General features: G+C 47.8%; 1 protein-coding gene across 10 annotated transcripts in view; it reads left to right on the top strand.

Moving 5' to 3' along the window:
• fbrsl1 (fibrosin-like 1) overlaps nucleotides 1–25868 on the top strand; it is a 320464-nt gene that overhangs the window by 206284 nt on the left and 88312 nt on the right. For 8 of the 10 annotated variants that reach the window (XM_084024105.1, XM_084024103.1, XM_084024106.1 and 5 more), the window contains one exon: nucleotides 13364–13393. The exons of the other annotated variants lie outside the window; for them this stretch is intronic. In XM_084024105.1, the coding sequence (XP_083880231.1) occupies nucleotides 13364–13393 (30 nt within the window). The remainder of the gene's footprint in view (nucleotides 1–13363; nucleotides 13394–25868) is intronic. 10 annotated transcript variants of the gene reach the window in all.

The following is a 25868-nucleotide window of genomic DNA, read 5'->3' as shown; positions in this document are numbered from 1 at the left end:
GAATAGGAGATTAAAAGGCAATGAGGAAACATCTGTGTCTCCGCTTTGCCACAAATCTGCATCTCATTCCTACCACTGGCATCCAAATAGACAGCGCCTACAATGCAGGGGGAAAGAGAAGGGGAAAAATGAAAAGTGAAACGCCGAGGCGCATAGGGCTAGCGAATAAAGGGAAAGGGTTACCATAGAAACACATACCTCACATGGGTTTATGGGCTGCATCCTATCACATGCTATCAATTACCATAAATCTTCTGGTGCGGAGGGTGGTGGTTAAGGTGCCTCGGCAGTGAATGACAATGTGTTGATCTCCACATATCTGCGGCGATGCATCCAGGCTCTTTAAATCAAGAGGAAAATGGCTTCAGATTTAGCTTGTGACAATAGAAAGACGAATACTGCCTCTAATGTGTTTCCTTTCATGAGCCTGCATGCAAACAGATATTGAAAATCGGGGGGGGGGATGGAGGCGGCTGGCTGCCATTCCTGTACATTCCTGTCGGCACAGATGAATGATCGCCACATCAAAAACTTAGCGGAAAACATAATGCGCTATATGTTCATGCCTGATCATCTTTGACTGTGCATCATTATGCTTATTCTCTTCACTCGTCGTACAGCTGTCTGCAAGTCAAAAAAAGTGGGAATTGTGTCATCGCTGCGACTTCTGCAAATGGCATCTTTTCTTTCCCGAGCTCCCACCCTCTCGACCTCTGTGCCGAGCGCCGACGCTGAGAGCTTTATCAGATGTGTTTGAGCAGCTCCCATCAGCACGACCCCGGTGGGCGGTGCAGATATCGAGTGACCTTTTCTGCATGGCTCCCTGATATTAACGCAATCTCCCTGCCTTATTACCATGGGAACATTTCACAGAGTATTAGACTTAATAAATGACTTTTTCCTTGGCTCCCACGTCTCTTCTCCCTTCTCCATCCCCCCCATCTTTCCTGCCCTGCTCCCATCGCCTTCCCCGCTCCTGAGCCGATAACCCGACCTCCCTAGGGGCCCGGCCTCCATAATCGCGTCGGTTCACGGCCCTCTTATTCCAGCAGAATTGCTTAATTGGTATGTGTTCTACATAACTGTTGGAGTATTAGACTCACAAATGAAGGTTAGAACCTCAGTGCTTGTAATCGACTGAAAGAAATTGATTTGTGCTCAGCTGCCCTTCTGGGACGAGACTTTATGGTTCTCTGAAGAAATGAAGCTTTTATAATTGTGTGTTCCCCCCCTCCCTCCCTCCCTCCCTCCCTCTCCTTCCTCCTCTCCTCTCTCTCTCTTTTTCTCATTTCCTCCCTGCTAACTGCTTTGTTGACATTCATCAAAAGGCAAGACGCCGGCAATTTAAAGCCGATGTGTCTGGTTTTCCACGTTACGCTGCAGTTGGCAAACACGCTACGTATGCTTTGCGGTGGGAAAGCGCGTCCAGCATCAATGCACCGAATATCTGTTTGTCTCTTTTTGCCCCCGTGGGGGAAATCGAATCATAGCTTAGGTACTCTGTCAATGGAAATGTGATTGCATTATGTGTGATCATGTAGACGGGAGTGAAGCGGCGTTGTGTTAACCAAACCTGACCAACGAGCATAAATTGGCTTATGATTGATCTTCTCGGCTTTAAGGCTTTGCATCAATAGCTGGAATGTGTGTGATTAACAGGGGCCTTGTCACAGCTTTAAAGTGGTCAGCGGGAGGGTGGATCCATCCCACTCTTAAGGGAGAGAGCAGGACACGTGCAGAACACGGTGAACATGGATTTTGCATCAATAAGCATCGCGCTCCTTTCCATCTTCCAGCCTTCAAAATAGATTGTTTGTTTGTTTTGTTTGTCTCTCAGTCGCGTGGGACTCGTGTTTTTATTCCAGTTTGTAAGCCCGTGTTATCGCTCCAATTTTAATTCCTCACCAGCACAATAGTTCACTCGGTGTTTAAGAGTAAAAGAATCAGACACAATCAAGACTGAACAAAAGAGGAACCAAACAAAGATGGAGAAAAAGAAGAGGGAAGAGAAGGTGTGCTGAATTAAAGAGCGCCCTGCCGCTGTCTGGCTGCCGTCTCATGCATGACGACTCCCGACTACCGAGCTGACCGGAGATTATTCATGCCCTGCTTTCCAGGTGGGCGGACTCAGATGTGCTCAGTGCAGAGGTTCGCCCTGACGCAAAAAAGAAAAAAAAATCACATTTCACGCTGGCGCTAATGTCACCCAGTGAGTAAAGTGTAGTGAGAGCTGGCAGGTGGTGTTTACAAATGAGAACAGCCCCCCGAACCGCAAGCCACCCCGACACCAGATGCTGATTTGATTACGGGATGGCATGTAAGCGGGTCTATGAATGTATGGAGCCGGCGAGGTGATACGTTCAAAGCCCATTAAGTGAAACAGGCGATGAGTGTGCATTGATGTATTTGTATTTTGCGGAAGCGGAGGTGTCGTCTTGGAGACGTGGGGTTTCACAGTAGGGAGGGGTTTGAGTGGGGGAGACGAGGTGTGTTCTGCTCTGTTGAGGAGTTCTGTTTGCAAGGTGAGACCCGCCTTTGTTACCGACTCTCCTCCCGTGTGAAGTGGCTCTTTTTAGGGTGTTTTAGGTGTGACTGCACCGTGGCTGGAGGTGCTATCTGCTCGTGTGCTGATAAGTTCAGCAGAAATGAGCGCGTTCAGCCGCTCAGTACTTTGATGTCTCTCCCTCCCCCTCGTGTCTCAAATCACAAAGACACTTTTCTTCGAAATGCTGGTAGCGTCGTGTGACGCTGCGGCTCTTTGAAATCATTTTTTGCGCTCTTGGGGAACTTTTGGAGGAAGTCAGACAGATGATGTGTATGTGAAGCTCCTGTCTCATGGTGAGCAGGCTGTAGATCCTCCATCCTCCACACCTGCTACCTGAACATGTGTGCACACAAACGACCATTCTGCAGGTTGGAATAGAAAACATGCTCAAACTTGGCTTAACGTTGGTTTTGCAGTTGTCTCTGTCCTTTCCCTTGCCTGAAGGTGACACCTGTTGACATGGCAACATCATAAAGTGATCAACCTGCAGAAACAGTTGAAAATGGAATTCTGTAGTTGATGGTCTCAAGCAATGAAGGACTAAATGATCAACTCGCTGACTGTTTCTTAGATAAAATGTCACTTATACTATGATGAGTCATTTCCATCATACTAACGTAATGATAACGCACGAAATGACTCAAAATGAAGCGTTCCCTTTCTCACGTCCAAGTGAACACCATTTATCCTTCAATCCTTGGTAATTGCAAGCAGATGCAAATAGTGTTTTGACAGCAGCCTGTAGCAACGCACTTCCTCTCCAACCCAACCTCCTAATCAACTCTGTGTGATTTAACGGTGCATCCCAAGCATTAGTATTCCACAGCCGGATCCCTCCTGGATCCAGGCTAGGATTATCCAGGCTCTTAACATCTTAGCTAAGCCGGTTAACACCTGTTTTTATTGACATCCGAACACCATCCTAGGCGGCTCGTCTTCTGCGGTTTAAGAGAGATCTTCCCTTGCTCTCTCCGGTAGGCTAGCCCCTCCTCTTCATCGAGGCTGCGGCCCACAGACATGACGGAGGAGAACATTCTTATCGATTCAATTTGTTTTGATTTATAGTGTCATATAAGAGTTATCTCGGGACACTTTACATACAGAGCAGGAGGAGTACGCGCTCATGATTTTCAAAATGATGGCAGCCCCGTTGGTGGTGAAGCTACGTCAGAGATTAGTCGATGAAGGGAGAAGCGGCTTGTGTGGAGCTATGTAGAGTGGACTTGTTTTGCCAGGTCCAAGTCTAGACATGAGCTACAATCTCAAGAATCCCATACATGTTCGGAATAATTTGCCCATCGGGAAAAAAAAGAAAACAGGCTCTCTCTATGTGTTTATTAGATCTAATAATCCCACTGGGGCTCACGTTTAGCCCCGATACGTAATATTCCATAAACAACCTTCAGACTGTTGATGCAGCCTGGGGGACTGTGGTCAGCTGAGGCTGTGGAGACTCAGAGAAATCCTTGGACTTGTACGTGTGTCTTTAAAAAAAAACACACAAAAAAACTAGTCTTGCCAGGGTCAGTGGGGGTAACTTTGAAGAATGTCCCAGGATTTGTCTTAATCATGCCCATGGATCTTCTTAAGCGTCGCTGGCATTAGAGCTGAGCCCTATCAATGATTCCATTAACCTAAATTCCAAACCAGGCTTCACAACATGACCATATTGACCCCTCAGATTTCACCAAGCTCTTGATCCCTCGCTATTTAGATAGACGGGAATGAATGGTCACTCACATTTGTCCGGCAACCAGCTACGTTCCCCCACCCCCGGACGGGGAGTTATCTGTAATATGACCCCCGTGTTTATCTTTGGCCTTTATGTGTCCACATGTTTTCCCGTTTATGCCCGTAACTGTAACAGAAGCTGATTAGGGTGACGGCGGCGGCGATGTGAGATGATAAGGTGAGCAAGGACGGAATCCCAATCAGCCCATTTTCTTGCCGTTCCTCCATGAACAATAATCATTCCCGGCTAACATCGGCGTAACGAGCAGAAGAAGGAAAAGAAACGAGTGTCTGCCTTCATTAGGACAAACGGAGGGAGAGCGGGAGAGCGTCTGACAAGCCAGTAACGCCTCATTGTCCCTGATCTCAAGTTTCATACATTTCCAGAGCTCTCGTTAAAGGACGTGTCGCTGCTGTCACCAGGCACTAACTCGTTATCTCCTCCACGCTGTAAAACGCTGTAATTAACATTCAACAACTGTAACCGATCCAGCATTCTTCCTCTCTTGCCACTAATTGCCACACTATTGTGCTTGCTCATAAGTGGGCCGTGTGTGTGTGTGTGTGTGTGTGTGTGTGTGTGTGTGTGTGTGTGTGTGTGTGTGTGTGTGTGTGCTTGTTTGTACACATTTCTGTGGTTTGATTGGAAGTAGAGGTGAGAAAGCAGTTCATCCGAGCTCATGGGTTAAGAGTGTTCTCTCTGCTTTCCGTGCAGGAGGCATTGGGTTCATGCCTCAGTCAGTCGCTCTATCTGAATGGTATTTTTGGGAATGTTTTTGGAGACATCTGGACATTTTAAACGTCCTCCACGCAAGAGCTGGTAAATGAAAGCTTTGTTGACGGATACTTTTAGTCGACTCCCCGCGGATCACACAACCCCGTATTTTCAACGTCGACGAGCACATTGGAGCCCCATTTGTCGAAATCACAATGACTGTAATTACAAATTTCCACGCACAGGCCGCATGTGGCTGCGAGGACATGGAGTGTGCTATTATTTAAGGGGAGCTGCACCCATTTCTCCTTTCCACCACGCATGAGCACCCCTCTCCTGCCATATGTGCCATTGCATCATCGGAAATGTATCCTTATCCACATAAAATGGCACAAAGAGGGAGCTTTATACTCTCTCTTTTTTCCTTCTTAGACATCATATTTCCTTTCAGAGTTTCCGGTAGATGCTCAGCAGTGTCAACTCTGTTTTAGTAGGAATGTTTTTGTTTCCCCCCCTTTAGCTGATCCTGCTTGACCTCACTGGAGCTGCAGCCTTCACAACACGGCCTATGAATAATTAGCCTGGGTCAACTGATATTCTCTGGCTCCACACACCACTGTCATCTATCCTGCCAGCGCCAGCCAAGAGCCAATGAACTGTGTGCAATTCTGCTCAATTCAATCAGTTGAGGTCGATGCGACTCTTGTTATTCGGAGGTAGATGTAAGTTGATACAAGGGGTTCACTCCGTAGGCCAGAACACGGAGCAGGAGGGGAGGGGGGGCGTCACATCAGCGTCACCGGGACCACGTTTGGAGACGTCGATGGTGGTCTGTCACAGATATGCAATCACCTGGGTGCTTTAGCTGTGTGCTGCTGGCCCCGGCGCTTCATTCTCTGGGGATTAGAGCGCATGCCAGGGTTAGAGTTTCCCAGAGCCAAGACGGCCCGGGAGGACAAACAAACCAAATGGTTGCATAGTGTTTCTTGTCTTGGTTTCATGTTCAGGTCAGAGGAGATGTGGAGCAGGTGTCTGAGGATTTAAGTGCGTGTCTAAGCGTTTTATTGTCCGACACATGATGCGCATGAATGTTGTCTCTTGTTTTTTGGCTTTTTTGGGGGGGGCTAAAGGACAGTTATTTTTAACGTCATATTCCACCGAGCCTCCAGTTGGGTCGGGGTCCGGTGACGACTGTTTGAAGGCTGTAGGAAAGGTATGTGTTTACTTCACAGGACTAGTCTGGAGTAGGTGTTGGGTTGTGGTTTGTCCCCCAGATATAGATAATCTGCCCTTTTAGCAACTCATAGCACCCGTTGTGGTTTGACATGCTTGCACAATAGCACATAGGTTGTGGTTTCTCACAACGGCTCACCACCAACGAAACTGCTGTAGCTGCAGTTTGACTTGTCACCACCTCTCCTCCTTCCTGTTAGTCGAAGCAGTGACACTGGAGAAGAAAAAAACCCATTCATTATTCACCGGAGAGCTGAAGATCCAGAAAGCATAACAACTTTTCAAATGTATCTCATGCGTGTTGGTTTTTGTTGACACCAAATCTATTTCCAACCAAATGACAAACATGCATGACTCCGTTCACACGCGGTCACCGAGGAACTTCATTGGAGGTGGTTATTAGCGCCATGTCCTCAGGCTCAATAAATGGTGTCAATTTCAATGCATGTGCAGTGAAGATACAAAGACATGCTTTCAACATGCCACGTTGTGTGTTGCACCATTTTCATGCTCACATTTGCATACCTCTAACTGGGCCTGTTAACTCGACACACACACTGTCCTGATTGGACATAGATGTGGAAAACGATCCTATCCGACTGTGGTGAATTTTAAAGTTAGGCAAGATGCTGGCCCGCTATCAAAAAGGCCCTTTCACGGGCGCCACGAACAAAGGAGAATTTATTCTCGTCGGGGGTTTGCAGCGGAGAAGGTGGAAAGCATAAATGAGGGCAAGTGTCATCATATGGCTTTTTTTAATGAGATTGTTAAAGATAGATCTCATTTTAATTTGGGCTAATGCGAGGAACACTATCAGCCATTGACCAAGGGGTGTCTTATGACTGACTTGACGTACTTCACTCAGCAGTCTTGTGCTTCTCCTCTGCAGTTTCAGTCGAGGGAGCAGGCCGACTGCAGAGGCAGGGTAATTTTAAAAGCTCTTGCACTCGCTGTTTAGTTCATGAACTTCAGTGCCCCACCTTCCTCCTTCCCATCAGCTCCTGGAAACACAACTATATTAGAGTCTCCCAGAGAGCATCAGGCAAGTCTGCTGCTTCTGTTTACAGGCTATTCAATCACTCTAAGTACTAGTGGCAGACTGATTTTCTTGGAAACACATTTGCCACAGTCCCCCCCTGGCTCCTTACATGCAACGTATTTATCATATGACAATTTAGAGCGATCCGACTCGCCTGTTTTACTAGCCTTGTCCGAGAGCGGGGACTGGTAAAAGATTGTAATATATGCACCGCAGACAACATTAAACATAAAAGTATCCCGGAGTACTGTGAGATTTACGCTCTGTCACGGGGAGGCGGTTACTTTTATAACACCGTGGCACTGGAGATAACATCTCACAGCTTACAAGTTGTCTTCTGGTTAAAACGGCTCGTTTGTTCTTATTTGTTTTTTTCACTTCTCAGTGACACACAAGGAAAAACAGTCGTGTACTTTGAGCAACCATCCAGATGGAAAAGTAGCCTGCTTTGCATATGCAGCTGCTGGAAACACTGCAGTGTGCCACCTCATCTCGCATGTTTTGTGGGCGCGTACGATGTGTGTGTGGATGCGTGTGTGTGCTGGCGACCTCAAACCTGGCGGCGGCCCCGGCTAACAGCTGCTTCTCCTGCCAGCTTTTCTGCAAGGCCACCAGAAAATGAGCTGAGCTGTGTGGCGGCATCGAGCAGGGTGACCGCGCTCACGCCAGATAGATGATCGCCGCCTCGTACCAGGTCCTTGTTCTCAAGGTCAAAGGTCACACGCTTAAAATGGAAATACATGCAGCCTTTCTCACCAGTGTGTTCATTCGCTCCTGCTAGCTCGGTTATTGTAAGGGAATTCTTCCAGCTATCATTTCATATGTATGGTGTCATGAGTGTCATGATCTCAGGTTTAAGTTTGCTTATATCCAGTTTTATTTTGAAGTTCCCCGCCTTCTTGCGTCCAGTGTTTTGCTTGACGAATCCTTACGTGAGGCTCGTTGGAGACCAGCCAGGCCCGAGCAGAATCAATCATCGGCGATCGCCGCGCAATGCATGCTGGTTAGTGTCCATCGTCATGCACACGTGGCAACGATAACCTTTACGAGAAGGAGGCGGCCGCACTTTTCGGAAGCCAGGCTTCACAGTTGCTCTCCACAGACTGCAAGCCCCAGGGCATGATGGGAAACGCCTGGCTGTCTACTCATCCAAGAGCTGATTGGCTCTTAGTTTTGACAAGAAACGCCACGTTTTGTAGAAAATGTTTCTGTGTTATTTTACGCTACATTGAAGGCTGTTAGTCTCATGTAGTGCAAAGAAGGTTTAATGTCTTAACAAACATATATTGTTTGGTTTATAATTATAATAATAATAATAATATCAAAGCCAGCCATTACAACATGCTTTAAAAGGCAGACATTAAAACAACAAAGGATACAATGACAGATTCGGACATGAAAATATTATTTCCACATATATAAAGAATGACATACTATCTGAACGTGGTCGTAGCCTACAGATCGGCTCGAACAGGATGTGACTACTTCTGTGACTTCCTGTAATTTCTTTGAAGGCTGCTGGAAGCCTTTCGACTGAACAGCAGCTTTTAGGCTCCGCCTCCTGCTGTTGCGAGGTGCAGCTCATGTCCAACGAACCTCCTGCCTTTGTGGTTTTCCCTCCTTTTCCAGCGTGTGTCACCTGCTCTGTTTCCTCCAATCAGCTTGCAGCCTGCCTCCCGTCTGCCCGTCTGTCTCTTGTTGCCTGGTTAGTTTCTTGTGTGTTTAGTGTCGTTCCTCCTGTCTGTGTCCACTTATCTGCTTTTTGTCCTGCCTTCAGTTCTGTTCCTTTTGGCATTTCTTCCTTTGCCCAAGCCTGCCTTCTCCGTTTATTGTTCCCTGTCAGTTTAGTATCAGCTAAGTCATTAAAGCTCGCTTTTTCTTTCTTTTTAGCTGCCGACCTCCTTTTTGAATTTGGGTCCTTTTTTCACTCCGTTGTAATAAAAGGTGAAACCCGACTGAATCATGTCCCAGCCCTCTCCATGTCGCCTCCCTCCGAAAGTCTATTCACCAAGAATAACCCATGCTCCGTAATGAGGCGTGCTCGTTCGTCAGCCATGTTTAAACTGCAGCAGGATTAACTTGTCTAAAGACGTAATGCACATGCACAGGCACCCCGTGCTCTGTTTGCCATTTCCAGGCTACAGATCGACAGGCGGCTCCGTTAGGCTTCCCTCTCTTGCTTGTTTTCTGTCTCTCTGGGCTCCCGAGGTCTCCTCCTCCTCCCTCGTCCTCATTTTGCTTGAATTAATTGAGTTCTCATGTTTTGTGTTGAAGCTCACCGGAGGGCTGTGTGAGGAGGGAGTGTAGAGTGATAGAAAGGAAGATTCAGAGTGCGATCAGTGGCAGAAGCCCAGGGGCCATGGCTGTCCCAGAGGTAGGAGCGTCGCCGGCTTCCTGAGGGACAGCGAGGCCCCCAGCAGTCACTTATATGTTCATAATGTTCATACCTTCATAACCGCTTCTTCCAGTCCGTCTATGAAACCAGCCATCGAGCTCAACCACACCAAACCCAACCGAGCACAGTTTATTTAAGTAAAAGTGCATTTAAGAAAGCACACCGCTTCGCTAACACAGCTCTCATTGTGCAGGGTTGGATGTGACATGTGATGCTAATGCTAACCATGTGCGCTAAGTATGTGACCCGAGGACAAGGTGGCGTCATTGCCACGGAAACTTCGGAGAGCCTTACTTGAACTTGTTGCGAATGCTCGACCCGCAGACGCTACCTTGGCCTGAACTCTTTCAATTATGAACCATTACAACTTATCCCCTTGCAATATTCATGCACGTGCCGATCACTCCTTCAGACGTCTTAGGTTGCTGTAAGTTGAGATAAACACTCGCCACGGCCGTAACAGCCAATCACTCGCCCCCATTCCTCAATGTCACTGCCTTAGCACTCAATAATTCAAAGCTTGCAGTAATGAGCTCCCCGTAGGCCCTGTCCCCACGGAGCCTTCCCACTGTGCCTCCACTGTAATGTAGTTATATCTCATGTCAGCTTTCAAATCAATTACATTTCTATCTGATGGCTATGTAATTGCGCCTGATTGAGTTTTTGGCACGCCAGCCAAGAGTCTAGTTCCCAAATTCAAGCCAGTCAAAACAGGAAGCTTCATCAAATGAAACTGTATTTCATCCTGATTGAGGCTGCTCGCATGATAAGCACCACTGTAATTATGATAATAATAACAATAGCAATCTGTGTTTCTCAGCTTTGTTGTTTTTCCCCCCCTTTTTCCTCAACGTTTTGCCCCAAGGGCTACGAGCAGCGTTTGCTTTATTTAGGATGCAAAGGCTGATTTAATTGTTTGTAGCATGTGCAATTTAGTTGATTAAACGTAAACCGAAATGCTTTTGTGTACATTTAAGTGTCAGAGTCTGAGTTACGTGTAGTTTGAGTGCAGCAAACTTATTCATGCAGGACTACACGTTGTGACTTTGCCCAAAGTGACATGGCGTTGTGGTTAGATTTTGGTGTCAGACATATAGTACCTATACCCATCATATTCATGCTGTGTTTTGGCAGAATGTCTGTAAATAACCAGGTGGCAATCTCCGATTCTGAAAAGTGAAGCCAATGCATTTGACTGGCCATCAGGGGTGACTGCTCTGGTTGCAAATAGAAGTCTATAAAAGCCTATATCTTTCTTGATGTATTATTATGTCAGTAAACATTGTAAACATGAGTTTATGGTCTCAATCTCTAGTTTCAAGTCATCTTCAATCCAGCATGATGTTCATTTAAACAGACAATCATGCAGTTTATAATTTACGGCGGGGCTACATTGTGATTGGTAGCTACCATGCTACCAATGTTAGCTACTAAGCTACCAAAATGTCATCAACACTTAACTGTAAAGATGTCCTTGAATTATGAAGCTAACTCTGTTAACAGCTTTGCACCAGATGATTCAGATGATCCAGATGCACTAAGGGTGCTGCCCTGTTGTTTGTGTTTGTCGCATGTCAGTCTAAATATGGTCATTTTTATTCACTTGTTGTGGAAATTCCAAGATGGCGACTGTCAAAGGGCTGAACTTGAGGCTTCAAAGGTGTAGCCCACAAACCGATGTGTGTCGTCTCCATGACTACGTCCACTTATATCCTACAGTCTGTGGAAATAACAAGCTGACCTCTTACCTGACAGCCGAGCTATGTGTCCATCCTTTCAGAGCAAACACGAGTTTGGATGGAGTGATAGGTGGACAGACAGACGGACGGATGGATGAATGGACAGATGGATGAATGGACAGACAGATGAATGGACGAAAGGATGAATGGATAGACGGATGCATAAATGGCTGGATGGACCAATGGATAGATGGATCAACAGAAAGCATGCCGGATGGACATGGGGAATACCCTAATGGAGTGGTATTGAGATAGATGAGGGGGAGGATACTGTGGTTAGGTGCATCAGCAACTAAATAGTGATGAATTGTGGCTGCTGTCAGCGGCACTAAGTATAACAGACATAGTGAAGCAGCCTGCCTCATCCATAATCAGCAGACACAGATTGTCTTCATGCCAGAACAGAACTTCTTTGGAAAATAAAGCACTGAGAGCATCTTCCAATCTGTCTCTCTGTCCTCACTTCATCATGGCTTTTCTCTTCAGATCCCCTTACTCTTGGTGCTCTTGCCCTTTAAATCTCTTCTCCTGTACTATTCTCTCCTCGTTTCTCTTCTTAAGGTCTTGCATCTCTCTGCCTGTCTCCCCCTCTCCCCGACCCCGTCTTTTGTGTTAACAGCCTTCCATTTTTTTTTTTTTGCAACGGGAGAGCCACTGGGTGCACATCTACAATCTTGCCTTTCATTTCATGGCTTCTGGAAATGGATGTTTTACTGCCTTCATTAAGGCATGCAGCAGTCAGCACCGTGTTTTCCCTCTGAAGTTTAGCTCCATGAACCTCGCCATTAGAGGACATTATGGCCCCAGATTTCAGGGCACAGTGGAACACTGTATAATTTGATTAGTGTTATTAATCAAGTGGAATACCACTCCTTTCACCACCACCTCCATCCCTCCCTCCCCCTCCTTTTTTTGCCGTTTCAATCCTGCTTTCAAACCCTTCAGACATTTCCTCCCCCCTCCTCCCCCACTTCTCGGTGCATCTCTCCATCGCACACACCACAACACACACACACAGTGAAAGTGACAACAGACCTCACGCCTTCCCTTTTCAAAACAATGATTTACCACTTGTTTTTCTTCCCTTCCCCCACCGCCGCTAACACGTACCCCCCCTCTTAGCCCAGGACATAAATCAATTGAGATGAAAGTTCCATAATTGTGCTTGCTGGGAGGGATTTGAGCAAAATTGCACTATGAATTTTTAAAGGGAATTTTTACTAGCTGTTCAGCAAGACTTGGGAGGCGAAGGAAGGTGAGGCCACAAGGATTTATGGGCCTGGATTCTTCATTACTGAAGTAATTTTCCTGCAAATGATAGTGCAGCACATTGGGGGGGGGGGGGGGGGGGGGGGGGGGGGGGGGGGGGGGGGGGGGGGGGGCTGCCCGCCAGGGAGAGTACAAACCTGCTTAATCTCTCATGGAGAGAGCCGCTCAGAGCACTAATATCATCTGTAAGGGACTGAGGCTCCATTTGTTCACATCTAAACTGCAGCTAGTGTATTTGTGATTCATAGTAATTGATTGCTCAGACTCGTTCCAAGAGTGGCTATACAAGCTGATTTCATTAGGAGGGGGGGCACTTTTGTTAGAACGTTCAGAAACGGGCTCCTGGGTCGTTTCCCGCTGCGCTGTTTTCCACAAAAACACGTCCACGTTTGTTAGACATCTTCCGTGTTCAGTATGATCTGTGTAGTGGTTGAGGGATTAACATCACTATAGTAGTCTATAATGGAGGTGAGCTAGAAACAAGGGAAGCAGCGAGACACCATCAGTTTACATGATGACTAATGCTGTCCACACTGCTGTTTTAGATCTGCTTTTACTAAGTTGTCATATTGTTTTCTTCAGCAAAGGTCTCCACATCCCCCCCCCCCCCCCCCCCCCCCCCCCCCCCCCCCCCCCCCCCCCTCATTTTAACCTTCCTCAGTCCAATATGGCTGACATTCTGTCTCCATCTCTTTAGGTGCAGCCAGCAGCAGTGGCCCTCCTCAAGGTTAGTGCGTCCACGATGCCAGGTCTCATTCTTTATCCTACCTGCTGTCCACTCAATTTTACAGCTCAGTAGCTTGAGAAGCAGACGGGCTAAATCTGCTGTTAGGAGGAGAAAGTGGAGAGGGGAGGAGGAGGAGGAGGAGGAAGGGAGAAACCAAATTATTGTACACCCTGTCGCATACCGAAGTGGATCTCATTCCGGGCACACTAACAACTGAAGACAATTAGTCACTTCTCACTAAGCCAGACCTGAGACTCACTTCTGGGCCAAAACCAGGCAGGGAGTAGGGGGAGCCACTAGTCTGGCTCAGCACGGCAGTTACAGGAGCGACTCAGCGGAGAGACGGGAAAACTGAGGGACAGAACGGCTCTGAGTTTCTGCTGGAACGACTCCTTGGGGTCTTTTGTGCGACGCCGAGATAGAAACAGGAGTATTGAAGTGGGTTTTAATACGTATGTCTGGATATGAATGATTATTCTTTTTATGGGCATGTGTTAGATTGATATTCTTGTTTTCCCAGAGATGAAACAAATGCAGTTAATATCTATATTCATCGTGATCTACTGGTAAATAAGGTGTCACAGGTTTTATTTATTTAAAATGCTCGGAGATAAAATAAGACAGTTACGTTCCACGTATTGCATGGAGGCGGGTTTTATCGCCAGAGACGAGGCCCTGAAGCCTCAGCTACCACATGCTCCTGAACAAAAGTGAAGCGTGACTAAGGTGGGTGGTGCGTGGAAGATCAGGGAGTGGAAAGAGAGAAAAGTTTGTCCTGGCCTCTCTGCAGAAGACGCGGCGTGACCAATTGAGGTGAAGGGGATGAATGAGGCCATTCACTGGCTCTAATGAAAGAGTTCCTGCTGGGTCCTGAATGAGGGTGGGCCCATCTGCACCACATAGGCGTGCACAAACCAGTGACCTCAAAAATTACCCAGGAAGCACTTTGGGGACGGTCACCCCAGCAACAGGGCTGGGGTCCGCATAGTAACCAGACGCTTCAATCAGTGCCTGGCAGCTTCTTCAACAGAGTAAAGTTTTCCCGTATTGAAAGAAGTCCATGTGAAATCAACTTCCAGGGAGAGCTGCCCCCCCCCCACCCCCCACCCCGTTTGTTTAAAGGCGGGAGCTGCCAAGGATCGTCATGTGAAAATGGCCAGAAGCTTGCACCGTTTTTGAGAGGCGCTGCCCTCAGGACTTTTCCTCTCGACACACAAAGACCTGTTTGTCTTAGCTACATATGAACATGCACTGCCTGCCTCTGTATGCAGTGCTGTATGTAGGTTAATTAGGTTCAGGGCATGTATACTGGCAGGTTTAGGGGGCTGTGAAATAGATCCAATTACAAAGAGTCCCCGATAAGGAGTGAGATTCCTCCCAACACCCCCGGGGACTGGACATTAAGTTTACAAGCATCTTAAGGGACCTGGTTGGTTGGATTTTATCCACGTTGTTTAGTTTAATATATTCCGTCTTGATGAGCCCGAGGCAACGCAGGTCATTGAAGTTCCCATCGCCGTCTCCCTCACGGAACTTTTGACAGCGTGAAATGACAATCCGCCCCTGCACGCATCCCCCACGTCTAAAAGTAATGAGATTGTGCTGCTGGAAATATCACTACAAAGCATCAGGCCCTGCACTCGGGTCTGACTGCGCCTTCAAACAGCGCCGCCTGCCAGCTCGCCTGCCTCGCTGCAAAAGAAGCAACGAACAAAAACAATCAGAATCAGAGACGGAGAAACGGCAAGGGAAGCTCCCCACGCCGAGACAAACGAACACGCCGGGCCCTTTCATCCTGAGAGTGATTAGCCATCCGAAACGTTTTAAAACCCGGCTTTGAGTGTGTTCCTCAAACGAAAAAGAGTTCCATTGAGGAGTGATGGTGAGATGTGTCTCGCTGGGATGCGCCAGTGATCTAGTCTCTAATTGTGGCGTCGCTGACAAGGCTGCTGTGGCTGGGAGCTTTTTAAGCTGGGCTTTTTGCTACGCTCTTGTTCCCTTCCTGTCAGATCCACAACCAAAGGCACCAGGGAACAAAAAGGCCCCTCAGATTCTGTTCTTCCATCTGCCTATTTGAGCTTTGTGCATAAATACAGGCCTAATTTAGCACACTACGAGTTCCTGATGCTGGCCCCAATGTGACCAAAACTACAATAGGTGTTGTGAACATGCTGTTTGGTTGCTTATATGTGGATCGCCTAACGTCCATTTCACTCTGTATAATTGCTGCCTTTATCCCACTCATGTTTTTTTGATACTCCATTGATCGAAGACTCTCCGCTTCAGAGAAGATGCAAAGTTTCTGACACGTTGGCAGCCGTGGTTCTTCTTCTGCAGTGTAACGGGAACAAAGTCATGTTCAAGGTTCTTTGAGTGGCATTCAGCAGAGAGCTGGAAAGGAGCCTTCGGAGTTTGGCACGAAAAAAAAAAAACACACCTCCACCTATATCCACCACTGTTCAGAAGCCAGATTGTCGGAGGTTTGAGGAATCGGAAGAGAGGCATTTTGAAGAATCAAAGAATCGGCGACAGTGAGTGGAGGGAAAAAAGGGGGAGGGGGAGGGGGGTGAGGAAAGGGAGTGAAAATCCCTCGCTCATAAAAATCAGTATTATAACAACATTAATTGATGCTGCTGAGTGCCATATGTGACGCCATATGGAAAGGCTGCCCCAGAGGCCTGCTATAATAGACAGCCCGCAGCGGTGCACACAACTTGGCACATTTACAAACAAGGGACGTCCCATTAATATCAGCCACGCACGGCGAGCAGGAGGCGCTGGGAGAGGGAGTGAGGGGGAGGTGGAGCGAGGAGTGGGTGAGAAAACAGGAGGACAAACAAATGTGAGGTTTCTCTCTCTTTTGCTTCATGCCATCATTTGACCAGATTCAGAGATTTGCTCTGTGAGTTTGAACTCCCTGCTGCTCTTCTCCACGGATCCTTAATTACAGGACGATATGGCCCCTCCCTTCTGGGTTGATCAGACCACCCTCTGTCCGCCCCCACTGTCACTCCCACCACTCATGCCCAGGGGTCCTTTCATCAGACACGCACTTCAGCAGGTGAATTGATTCATTGGATCTCCTGACAAAGGCGCCGCCAGCGAGCGCTGTTTAACCTCGCCGGTGCCTCATCACAGGCAGCTGCTGTTTACAGCCCTGTCCATGCTTTCCACTGCTCGGTGGCTCAGCACTGTCCCTCACCGCACTGTCCCTCACTCACATTGTCCCTCACTCACACTGTCCCTCACCACACTGTCCCTCACTCACACTGTCCCTCACTCACACTGTCCCTCACCACACTGTCCCTCACTCACATTGTCCCTCACTCACACTGTCCCTCACCACACTGTCCCTCACTCACACTGTCCCTCACTCACACTGTCCCTCACCACACTGTCCCTCACACTGTCCCTCACCACACTGTCCCTCACTCACATTGTCCCTCACTCACACTGTCCCTCACCACACTGTCCCTCACTCACACTGTCCCTCACCACACTGTCCCTCACTCACACTGTCCCTCACCACACTGTCCCTCACCACACTGTCCCTCACTCACACTGTCCCTCACTCACACTGTCCCTCACTCACACTGTCCCTCACCACACTGCGTCATGTCTCATAACACAGACTGCATTCTGTAAAAAAAAAATGAATCACTGAAAGTGTCAGTTCATAGGTGTTAAATATTGCACTAATTAAGAATTGAATAATTTATATCCTGCAAGTATTTTTGTCATCAACACTCTTAAAATGAAATAGGCAGTGGTTTAGGCAGCAATTCTCTTCTTCAAAATGTACTAATAATCATTAGTACATACAGTATATGTATATATATATTTTGATCACTCAATAATCTGTTGATTATTTTTTCTGTCTGTAAATTGTCATAATTGTGGTCATCCAGTCTTTAAATAAAACATTTTTTGGCCAACCAACAGTCCAAAGCCAAAAGACACACACTCTAAGAAATGTCCATTAACCTTACTCACACTTTAGTAGTAAAAAAAGAAAAAAAGAAAGAAGCTTATTAAAATGATTTGTGTTCAGGAGTTAACTTAAGCTCAGTATGGTTTTAGTTGGAAAGTTCAGCTTGTGTTAACCCTGTGTTTAACGTTACCGGGAAGATTTTGCAGACTGAGGGAAGTTTGATAGTGTAATTCACTTTTTAGTGTGATATCATGTAATTTGTGTCTGTGAATGGTATGGAGGACTGTAAATCTACAGAATTTTCCTTTTTAGGGTTAAAGGAAATTTCCGTAAATTTGCCCGGACTTTATCCATTTTGTCGCATGTAGCAAGGTGACTAGAATCCAGTTTGAACTCTTTGAAGTCGATGCCTCCCCTTGAAGATCCGTCACATATCGCATGATGTGGCGGTAGCATCAGCTCGGTTTGTGTCGGTTCTCACAGCATCACACGTATCGGCCCCATGGCCCCCCATGCAGTCCGGATGTAGACGCATCCGGTTTGCTACTTCTTTTTCTTTTTTTTCGACTCTTATGACGTGCCCAGAGCAGGGAGGGAGAACGAGAGATCCTTATGAAACAAAGTTGTCAGACATTCTGTTGAGTTTCATACAATGTGAGGCGAAACAAGAATAGCATACAGCTGTTTCCTCCGTGACACAGAGGGAGGCAGATGAAGAGCAAAAGAGAGAAAAGAGAGAACGGGGGGAGTGGAGGAGGGAGAGCACTCCGCTTTGTGATGTGCACTGATGTAGCTGCAGCTCTAGGTCAAACGCTGCCAGTGTTTTGTGTTCATCTTCGTCTCGTCTCCCCAGTGCTCCTCTAAATTATTCACAGCCTGAAGATGTGCAGTGTGGCTGCCTCCTCCTTCCCTCTCTCCTCCTTCCCTCTCCTCCTCCTCCTTCCCTCTCCATCGCTCTCTGTCTGTCTTTCTCTCTTTCCCATCTCCTTCCTGTTTCTCATGTGGCTGCTTGTGTCAGGGGCAATGAACAGAAGCTTCTCCTTGCAAGCCGGTTAATCCCTCCACCCCATCCCGCATCCACTCGTCTACCTTCAGCCGCCCACCTTTCATCACCGACTCCAACTCTCGCACTCTTTCATGCCAGTTTGTCCCTCGCTTGCCTCTCCTGGCTGCCAGATGCTTCTTCTTTTTTAAGGGGGAGGCTGCCAGCTGTAAGCATCAACTGCTTGCTAGCTCCTGATCTCCCCTGCATGTCTCTCCCTCCCTCCATCTTACTTCACAGGATCCTCGATGTAGGGGTCAGGCTGACAGGGTGTTTTCATCATCTGTTTTTTTTTCTCTCTCATCGCAAATCTTTAACGACTTTGCTCTCGTTTTATCTGGCCGAGGTGAGAGATAAACCCTAAGTGTGCAGCAAATCCTCTGGCCAGTCGATGGCACTGATTAAAGATGTCCCCGTCAGTCATGTCACCTTTAACAGACCGCCGGTCCTGTGAAGATGCAGGGAGCTGCTAGAGACCAAGGACATGGTGGCGCTAGGCGACATGATGCATCCAGCATGAGGCAGCCATCAGTGCAAATCAGCGCAAAAGGCTGAGAAGGTATTTAAGCCAAGTACCAGCGTCATCCTCCGGTTCTGAAAAGTAAAGGCAACACTGCATTCTCTCTACTGGCCTTCAGGGGGCGACTCCTCTGGTTGCAAAAAGAAAATCTGATTGCATGGAAGTCTGTGAGAAAATGGTCAGATTATCAGCGTCATGTTAACTAGGGAGATGGGAGTATCGGATCGGTTTGGGCAGCAGAGGGTCGGGGGTCGGAGGGTCGGGGGTTGAGGTGTTCCCCTCGTGGCCACCTGAGTAGAGAGCAGAGCAGAGAGCGCAGTTAAATCCAGTTCCAGCCGGTGCCACAGGACTCTCATTTGTAACCCTGCTCCCTGCCTACAATAACGTTTGATCATTGCAGAGGGGGGACAGAAGGCACAAGACGGGGGGAGGGCTTTCTCCCTCTCTCACCCCCCCCCCCCCCCCCCCCCCCCCCCCCGCCCTCTCGCAATTGCTGTCACCCGGTATGAATGCCCCCTCTGGCCCGATGACAAGTCTAGCGTGAAACGCTTGGCTGCTCCCTGAAATTAGCAGTAGAGCCCCCCGGCGGCACATGCTTCTCATGACCAGCACACAGTGGGCCGCCGCCAGATTCTTTTCATTATGGTGGCCTGCCAGCCTCCTGACTCTACCCCCTTCTGCCTCTTCCTCCGTCCCCCCCAACCCCCACCCCTCCTCTGTGCACTGGCCAGAGCTCAGTAAACAGCATCTGTAGTGCTCATCACATTACTGTCATAGGGAAGAGAAGGAACGGGGGGGGGGGGATCTCTCTGTGGCTGTTCTGTTACTCCTGTGTATGGAAGTGTCTTTATGTGTGCATATATAGAATGCAGATTTTCACACGTGTGTGTACATGTTTGTGTGTTGGCCTGACAGGATTAGTGAGAGAGAGAGAGAGAGAGAGAGAGAGAGAGAGAGAGCTAGCAGCAGCAGTACGGAGAGTGAGGAGCAGCGAGAGGAGGGGTGTAGCAGTACAGAGCGATGCCTGGAGGCTCAATCTGTTCCTCACTGAGCTACATCAGTGTTAGAGTCGGAGGCTCGGGCCGCGGGGAAGCCTCCACTCGCTCCATCAAACTGTCAGGCAGCCAGCAGAGCTGCACAGGGAGACTCTCAGCTGCCCCCGGGGCCAGTTCAAGTCAACATCCCATTTCCTTGCTCCTCGCCTAATTTCTCCAATGCCCCGACTTAAATTTCCAATGCCCAGTGTCTGCCGCTCAGCGCGGGGCTCGGGGCCCTGTCAAAGCACTGGGAAGTTGTTCGTGTGTGTGTGCAGCTCTGAAGGAAAGATAGCGAGCTGGTTACAGTCACACGGTCAGCAGAGACAAGAAGAAGCCGAAGGGGGCCTTGTGAAAGACGAGGTGCGAAAAAAAAACATGAATCAGTGTTTTTTTTCTTTCTTACATTCCCATTTTTCTTCCACGACTATATTCATAACACAGTTGTGTATGCCTTGTCCCTTCAGGTTTCTGGCAGTTTTCTTTTTTCCCCTCTCTCCGCTGAATAAATGCTCCCCCTTCCCTCGTACATCTGCTGTTACTGTCTGCTTGGCCTCTCCACACTCCCACGGATCACAGCAGCAGCCTGGTCGCTGCCGCTCCGCCAGCGCTGAAAGTCAGGGCTGAGACATTCCTTCTTGGAAAGGTGGGCCCTTCAATTTACTGACGGAGGGGGCAGCTCTTAAAGGATACCCTCGCCACTATCACATCAATCTGTCCGTTCACCCCCCTCCCCCTTTTCCCCCTCGACCTCACCACATACTTTGCATGGAAGTGAAACGGAGAGCTGCCAGATCGCAGCGCTGTTTACACGGACTCTGGGTTATGTTAAAAATCTGCTTAGCTTGGCCCCCGGGGTCAGGACTATATCTTTCCTCACCCTGTCTTGATTTACATGGCCCCCGCTGATTCCTCCCTTAAGTGTGTCAGCTCTGAACCAGAGGCCTCTGTGTGTCTGGCTAATGCAAAGAGCATTTTCTCTGAGCTTGTCTTTTCCAATCCTCCTCCACTCTCATTCTCTCTCCATCCTCTTTCAATGGACCTCTGTGAAAGGAGCTTTCGCTGGAGCCGTCTCTCTGTTTGCACAGCCAACGCCGAGGTCCCAAGCTCAAATATGGTTTTTACGTGAGAGCCTGTCTGGGCCTCTTCTGCTGGTCGATATTATTTCTGCCCAGCAGAGTCTTTTTTTTTTTTTTCTCTCTCAATCTCATTCCCTCTGGAGCCTACATCTTCACAGGGATCAATACTTTCTTAATCCAGAGCTCCTAGCCCAACCCAGGGTAATCAGCTGACTTCCCATGCTGCCTGCTGGGTAGGTCAAGGGTCAAATGGCTGTATAGATTTGATCCTGTGATCAAATCACTTTGCCAGGCGGCGCTTTCAGATACAGCTAGTGGGGTCGAGAGGCAATCGCTTGATTTTCCTTCCTCTCTGTGGTGAGGGTGAACGCAGCGGTGCACACCCCGACATTAACACAGCATCGCTGCCCAGAGCTTTACAGTGAAGGTGCAGTAGCATGAAACAGTGAGGTTATCTGAGTCATCCACAGATATTCCTCTCTTTATGACTATTCTGAGTCATTACATCCCACCTACATGCACACACACGTGCACACCCACTACCTACTCAGCTGTGAAATGACTCCTGGTGTACAGAATGTGTACATCCTGATGAGACATTATGAAAGCTGAGTTGAAGTAAGGCTTTGGCCATTCGCCGACAAGGCCAAAGAGACCGGATCTCCCACTGACAGCAGATCTCCCAGCGGACCTGAGGCTCTGCCTCCTCGCCCCATCAGGGCCGCGGAGCCCACAACCCACACCTCATCCCAGCATCCACGGGAGGGAGATTGTGGGAAGAAATTGGAGTTGTTCCGCCTCTATCCGCCACCGCTTTGGTCCTCGGCTATCTAAATGGACCATTACCCTCTCGGCGTGTCCTCGCTCTCCGGGATCGGGTGTGTCGGTACTCTCCCTCACTACCGGGAGTGTCTTGGTGAATGTCCCCGGAGAGATAGTCTTCTAAATTGAAGCCATTTCTCCCGTCAGTATCAACATGTCTACGTTTTACACCAACAAGGGATCTGCTGTCTCACTCTTCAGACTTTGTGGCCCTTTTTCAATTTGTATAGTGTTTCCCATAAAGTTTGGTTTTCAGACACAATCCTCTGTTCATTCCTATCCCTATTTAAATGCATCAGTCATCTCTTTTGACAAAGTACAATGATTACATTATGTGTCCCAGGTGAAATGAATGAATTTGTTTTTAATTAATTAATTGGACATTATTCCAACTTTATGGAAGTGTATTTGTTTCTCCTAAATCCTCCAGTTTTTAATATAAGACAATCACTGGTACAACTAAGAAGGATTGATACACGATGTAGTTGCCACATCCCAAACTGATTGGTTTAGTGCTTCAGTGTGCCACTGTGTCTCTTCACCCTGCACCACTTCACCTTACACACTGTTCATGTACAGCTTTATCCAGCCAGGCCACTTTTATGAATGTGTTCTTCTTGTTTTACCTTCATCCATTTGATTTATTAATGACAGTGACAGTTGACTGCCAGCAGCTCAGGACAGACTTGTTTTGCCTTTTTTCCCTACACTTCTGGCAGCAAGTCCGTGGTTGCGATTAGTATTCAGGCAGACAGCCGTTGACGGCGTGCCAGCATTTGCGTCGCTGGGCGAGTTCCTCCTCTTCTCCTCTCTCTGTCTCCGAGGCAGAATTCATGGCAGTCTGTCCTTTGAGTGTGACAAGTGGAACTGTGTGATTAATTTGGCCAGTCGTTTTAATGTGCTCCGGGATGCGCAACGCTTGTTGTCCCCCCCCTCCCCCCCTGCACGTCTATCGGAATCTGCCAGACAATAATGTTCAGGAGGATCGAGACATCCTTCCCTTCGCTCTCGTTTCTTTTTTTCCTCTCGCTCCTCTGCCCTGCCTCATTTCAGGGCTGAGCTACAGGGTCGTCATGGGGGCCAACCCGAGTGGAGGCCTGGCTCCAGCCGGGGCCTCTGGCAGAATAAATCTCCTGCCACTGAAGTGTTGAAAGCCGTGTAAATGTCAAACGCATCCATCTGATGTGCCGGCTGATGGGAGGGTTTGTGGAGGAGCCGTCCGCTGAAGCTGGTTCTCTGTTACCCTTCAGCTGGCGGTTGCCAGGTGCAGATGTTACTGCTTTGCCAGTTGTTTATTTTTTTTTATTTTGGGGAGGAGGTTGTGATTGGTTTGTGAATATGCAGGAACACAAACCTCTAGGGTCTTTCTTTCCGATTGGAACACGCCCCCTTTGACCAGCGAACCTGCTGTGTAGGAGCTTTCTGTCTGGGCTTGTGGCTGCATGTTCCCTTCTAGAGGCCGAGGCATGGTCCTCTTCTCACACTCAGGACACGAGTCTTCAGCATCATCGCTTCATTGTAGTTTTCTTTGATTCCACCAAGTGTAATAGCCCGACAGGGCAATCACATACAATACATACAATCCTGACAAAAGGAGCTCCAACACTACCTCCATCCGTCCATCCCCTCATCTCTATAGCCCCCCCCCCCCCCTGACTGTTGTTTTGTTCCCCCTTTCCCACCTGCCTCTCCGTGCCCCCTGCTGTGCTGTGTCTCTCCGTCTCTGTCTGAGCCCTAGCTCGTATTCTTCTTTACGCTTTGCTGCAGCACATGCCTCGTGTAAAAGGATAAGCACCACGCTGTGCTCTTTTGATATTATTTTTCCTCCTCACCAGCTTCAGCCCTGTGAGGCCTCATCTCTAGTGTCACGGCTACTGCTGCAACACCAAGTACAAGCATGCGCCCGGGGAATAGGCCGAGCCAGTTGTTCATCTCCGTCACCGGGGGTTTAAACCCGTCCCCGTGATAGAGAGGAACTCCCAGCCGCAGTGAGATGGAAGTCAGCTGTTACGCCACAAGCTGAAAATCCATTCACAGTGGTTTCCTTTGGGTAGGGGCAAAAGTTAGAGATTGGATTTCTTTTCGCTGTAATTTACAGATGAATCGGGATGGACGGAAACATTATTTTAAATGAGATTCCTTGTTGATTAGATCAGGATGTGTCCCCAACAAGCAGCATAGACACGGCCCACTATTCATTTGTCTGGAATCCGTAATATTCGGAGGAGATTATTGAAAAGAAGCTGAAGCACTTTCTCCTTAATGACCTGCACGCTTCAACGAAGCCCACGGAGAGAAAGAGGACATGTTGTTTTCCAGCCTTTTACTGGTTCATACTTTTTGATTTATTTATTTATTTTATTCTTATTGGTCATGACAGATTTTAGGCCATTTTCCTTTAACCTAGAGCAAGTTAAATTGTTTTATGAATGTGGAACATATAAGAAAAACATGAAAATAGTTTGAGATTGCATTGCAAGGTCATTTCTTTTGCATGTTCTCAGGCTCTGGAAGCACAGTCGCCTCACATGGAGAAGGACTCCTATTGAACAGATCGTTTTACATATTTATCGTGGAGCGGGTGTACTCGCTCTGTGCAGTGTGTTGGAATGCGTCCGTGTGAACAATAGGAGCTCAGGCATTTCTCGACGTGGTTACTGTGCAGATAGAGATGCAAACACAAACAATACAGCCTCCACACTGTTTCCCCCTCACATCTGCCAGCGAGGACTCCTGCTGGATCCCTTGTCTTCGCCGAGTTAGATGAATCACCCGCCACCGCCACTTTCCTCTCCTGAGAGGTCTTGGCCACCGAGCCCTTGCACTGATTACTCGCGTTACTTAATTATACATTTGGACCCACCGCACTCGCGACAAAGGGCCGCTGTGTCTCCATTGACCCAGCTCCTTCCTCATTGTGCTCGGCCCTGAAAGGGAGTCAAACAAAATAAAGAGGGTCCACTTAAATATGTTGCCACAGGGACTTAATTGACAGTTTGAAGGCAGTTTTTCACTCGGGGCCCCTCTCCCTCTCCATGTGGCTCTTCGCTTGAATTGCTCTGCTCCTCATGCGTCCTGCTGTGAGGTCCAGTGGGGGCGGCCCTGCAGCCCCACCACTGCTGTTTCCACGGCTCCACTCGCTATTGTGTTGGAGGAGAAAGTTACCAGCAAAGAGCATTTACTATTTAGCATTCAGCAGCGAAGAGGATGGCTGAGCTGGATTTAAGTTGGCATGTTTGCCTTGAAAATGAAAGTTAGTTCAACCGGCGGCATCACATGTTTGTTTTAACTACGGAATAGAAAACCGAGCATCTAATCCGAGCCTGACTTTATTTTAACATCACACATTCTTCAATGCCATTTCCAGCGTGGGAATAATAATGTTGTTTTGCTAAAAAGGACTTTTCTGCCAGTGAAGACGTCAGGAATGAAAGGCGGTAATGCTTGGTATCTGCAGTATTCTTCTCTGCTTTTCCGTTACAAGGACTTGTTTCTCTTCTTCTTGTTATTTTTAAGGCTGCACCTCTCCTCGAGATATTTCAGCTTGATCACTTCGTATTTGAATGGTGAAATGACTTTTGAAAAGTGAAGTGTTGAAGAAAAACCCATTTCACTTTTGTGGGGAGTGAATAGAAGGTGATTTGGCCTTTGGCTGTGCTAGACAAGACATATTTCAGAGTTCAACCGTTCTTGTTATTTAGTTCCTTTATCCCCATAGAAGTCTGACATAAAAATTAAAGAGTAGTTTGACAAAGGTGGATCTGAAATACCCCACTTAATAGGCACTGTGTTTGAGTATTCAGAGACTAAGCTCTCTGTGTCCTTGAGATACTATCGCCTAATTTTAAAGCACTCTTAAAAGGCTAAATGACAAGCTGCAGCTGAATGCAAAGTCACGGAACAAGCCCTTTATAATAGAATCCAGTGTACGCTCGAATTCCTTTTTCATCTTTTGTAAATTTGCAGCATTGAATTTGCAACAGAAACACCAGAGTGGCGTTCAGTGTGCTGCTTTTTGAGAGATGAAAAACTCTTAGACTACTACCC

Source organism: Eutrigla gurnardus (assembly GCF_963514095.1).
Source record: "Eutrigla gurnardus genome assembly, chromosome: 13".
Taxonomy (NCBI): domain Eukaryota; kingdom Metazoa; phylum Chordata; class Actinopteri; order Perciformes; family Triglidae; genus Eutrigla; species Eutrigla gurnardus.
The sequence above is the reverse complement of the archived record's forward strand: the minus strand, read 5'-3'. Positions and strand labels throughout refer to the sequence as shown.